Source organism: Lucilia cuprina, chromosome 6, assembly GCF_022045245.1.
Source record: "Lucilia cuprina isolate Lc7/37 chromosome 6, ASM2204524v1, whole genome shotgun sequence".
NCBI classification, from domain to species: Eukaryota; Metazoa; Arthropoda; class Insecta; order Diptera; family Calliphoridae; genus Lucilia; species Lucilia cuprina.
Genome location: NC_060954.1, coordinates 52,912,556 through 52,914,389, shown reverse-complemented (window position 1 = coordinate 52,914,389; position 1,834 = coordinate 52,912,556). Strand labels below are relative to the sequence as shown.

The 1,834-nt window shown below is 31.2% G+C and overlaps 1 protein-coding gene across 1 annotated transcript in view; it reads left to right on the top strand.

Annotated features, from left to right (window-relative positions):
- The window catches only part of LOC111678143, a 34,909-nt gene that overhangs the window by 24,897 nt on the left and 8,178 nt on the right, over window positions 1-1,834 (top strand). Inside the window, exons 5-8 of the mRNA XM_046954171.1 lie at window positions 187-361; window positions 437-552; window positions 812-920; window positions 1,242-1,333. Of these exons, the coding sequence (XP_046810127.1) occupies window positions 187-361; window positions 437-552; window positions 812-920; window positions 1,242-1,333 (492 nt within the window). The remainder of the gene's footprint in view (window positions 1-186; window positions 362-436; window positions 553-811; window positions 921-1,241; window positions 1,334-1,834) is intronic.

The following is a 1,834-nucleotide window of genomic DNA, read 5'->3' as shown; positions in this document are numbered from 1 at the left end:
ATAGTCTAGTCTATAGTCTAGTCTATAGTCTAGTCTGTAGTCTAGTCTATAGTCTAGTCTATAGTCTAGTCTATAGTCTAGTCTATAGTTTAGTCTATAGTCTAGTCTGTAGTCTAGTCTATTCATAATCTAGTTATGACACTTGATGTATCGTTATTTAATTCTTTTGTTGTTGTTGTTTCACAGTTGCACCTATGATTTCCGTTTACCGCCAAATGATTTATGCTGAATACGGACGAACTGCTACATTAGAGTGTATGGTAGAGGCATTCCCAGAAGCTATACGTTATTGGGAGCGAGCATATGATGGTAAAATATTAGACCCTGGAGAGAAATATCGTATTGAAACATATCCCGATGGGTAAATTCAAATAAATTCTAACAATGATATTGAAAATCTAATTGATTTCAAATATTTTACACGTTTTCATTTTAGTTTTAAAACAACAATGCGCTTGACTATCAACAATTTGCGCAAAGATGACTTTGGTTATTATCATTGCGTGGCGCGTAATGAATTGAATGCAACAATGGTTAATTTCGAAATAGCACGTAAGTTTTCTACAATTACATTTCCTAATGATGATTGATAGATAAATTTGACGCACATTCGCATCCTTACGCACACAAGTTCTTAAACACTTTTACACTCATCTGATTAAGCCCTGAAGTATGGCTATTAATTTATAACAAAACACCTCATTTCATTTCAATTTACTATTGATGTCATCAGCATCTATCTTTGGATTTTAATTGCAAAATTTTCATTTATAATTAGAACGGATTCCTTCTTTTTTTCGTTTAATTATAGCACAAGATCCAAATAGTGAGACACCATATGTGGGTAAAGAGATAAAAGTTTATGGCCAAAGACCACCAGAGGCGGAGTGTCCTGTCTGTGAAACATGTCCAGATCCAAGGTAAGATAATTATGCTTTATTCAATGCTTTGATTAAAGAGTTTGTTTAATTTATTTCTTCCTGAGCTTTTAAATTTTTACCAAGTTTATATTAATGTTTATCATTTGCCTGCTTTTTATTTAAATACCCTTAACTGGTTTAATGGAAGAAAATTACAGAGGAAACAAACAATTTATGGTTAATTTACCAAACCATTTCCCTTTGTGATCCACTAATCAAGAATCAAAATCATTTATTATTTTATTTTTTTTACTGTAATTTTCGTTCATAGAATTGTTTCGTATTCTATTGTAAGGAATTTCATTTCTTTTTCATTTGCAGTTTATATCAATGTAAGGATTCGATTAATTCCAATTTCGAAATTCAACCAGCTGGAAACTATAGTTATCCTGGCCTGCCAAAGCGCAAAAAGAGTAAGTATTCCTTATTTTTTGAGTTTTTTTTTTCATAGGCAGAAGAATAATAAAAATTCATTGAATAAATGTACTGAGCACTATATAGAAACATACATACTTACATACATTCGTATTAACATAGACATACACAGTTACAGAATTTGGCTTTGTTTGACTCTTTTATAGAAAAATATGGTCGAAAAGTTTGCTATAAAAATATTGCTGAACAGAACTGTAAAATGACTATTAGAAGACAATGATTACACTATGACTACTCTTTGATCAGACTATGATAAGGCTATGATTAGACTATGTCTAGATTATGACTAGACTATGACTAGACTATGAGTAGACTATAAATAAACTATGACTAGACTATGCTAGTTTATGCTACGCTTTGATTAGGCTATAACTAGACTATAGACTAGGCTATAGACTAGACTATAGACTTGACTATAGACTAGACTATAGACTAGACTATAGACTAGACTATAGACTAGACTATAGACTAGACTATAG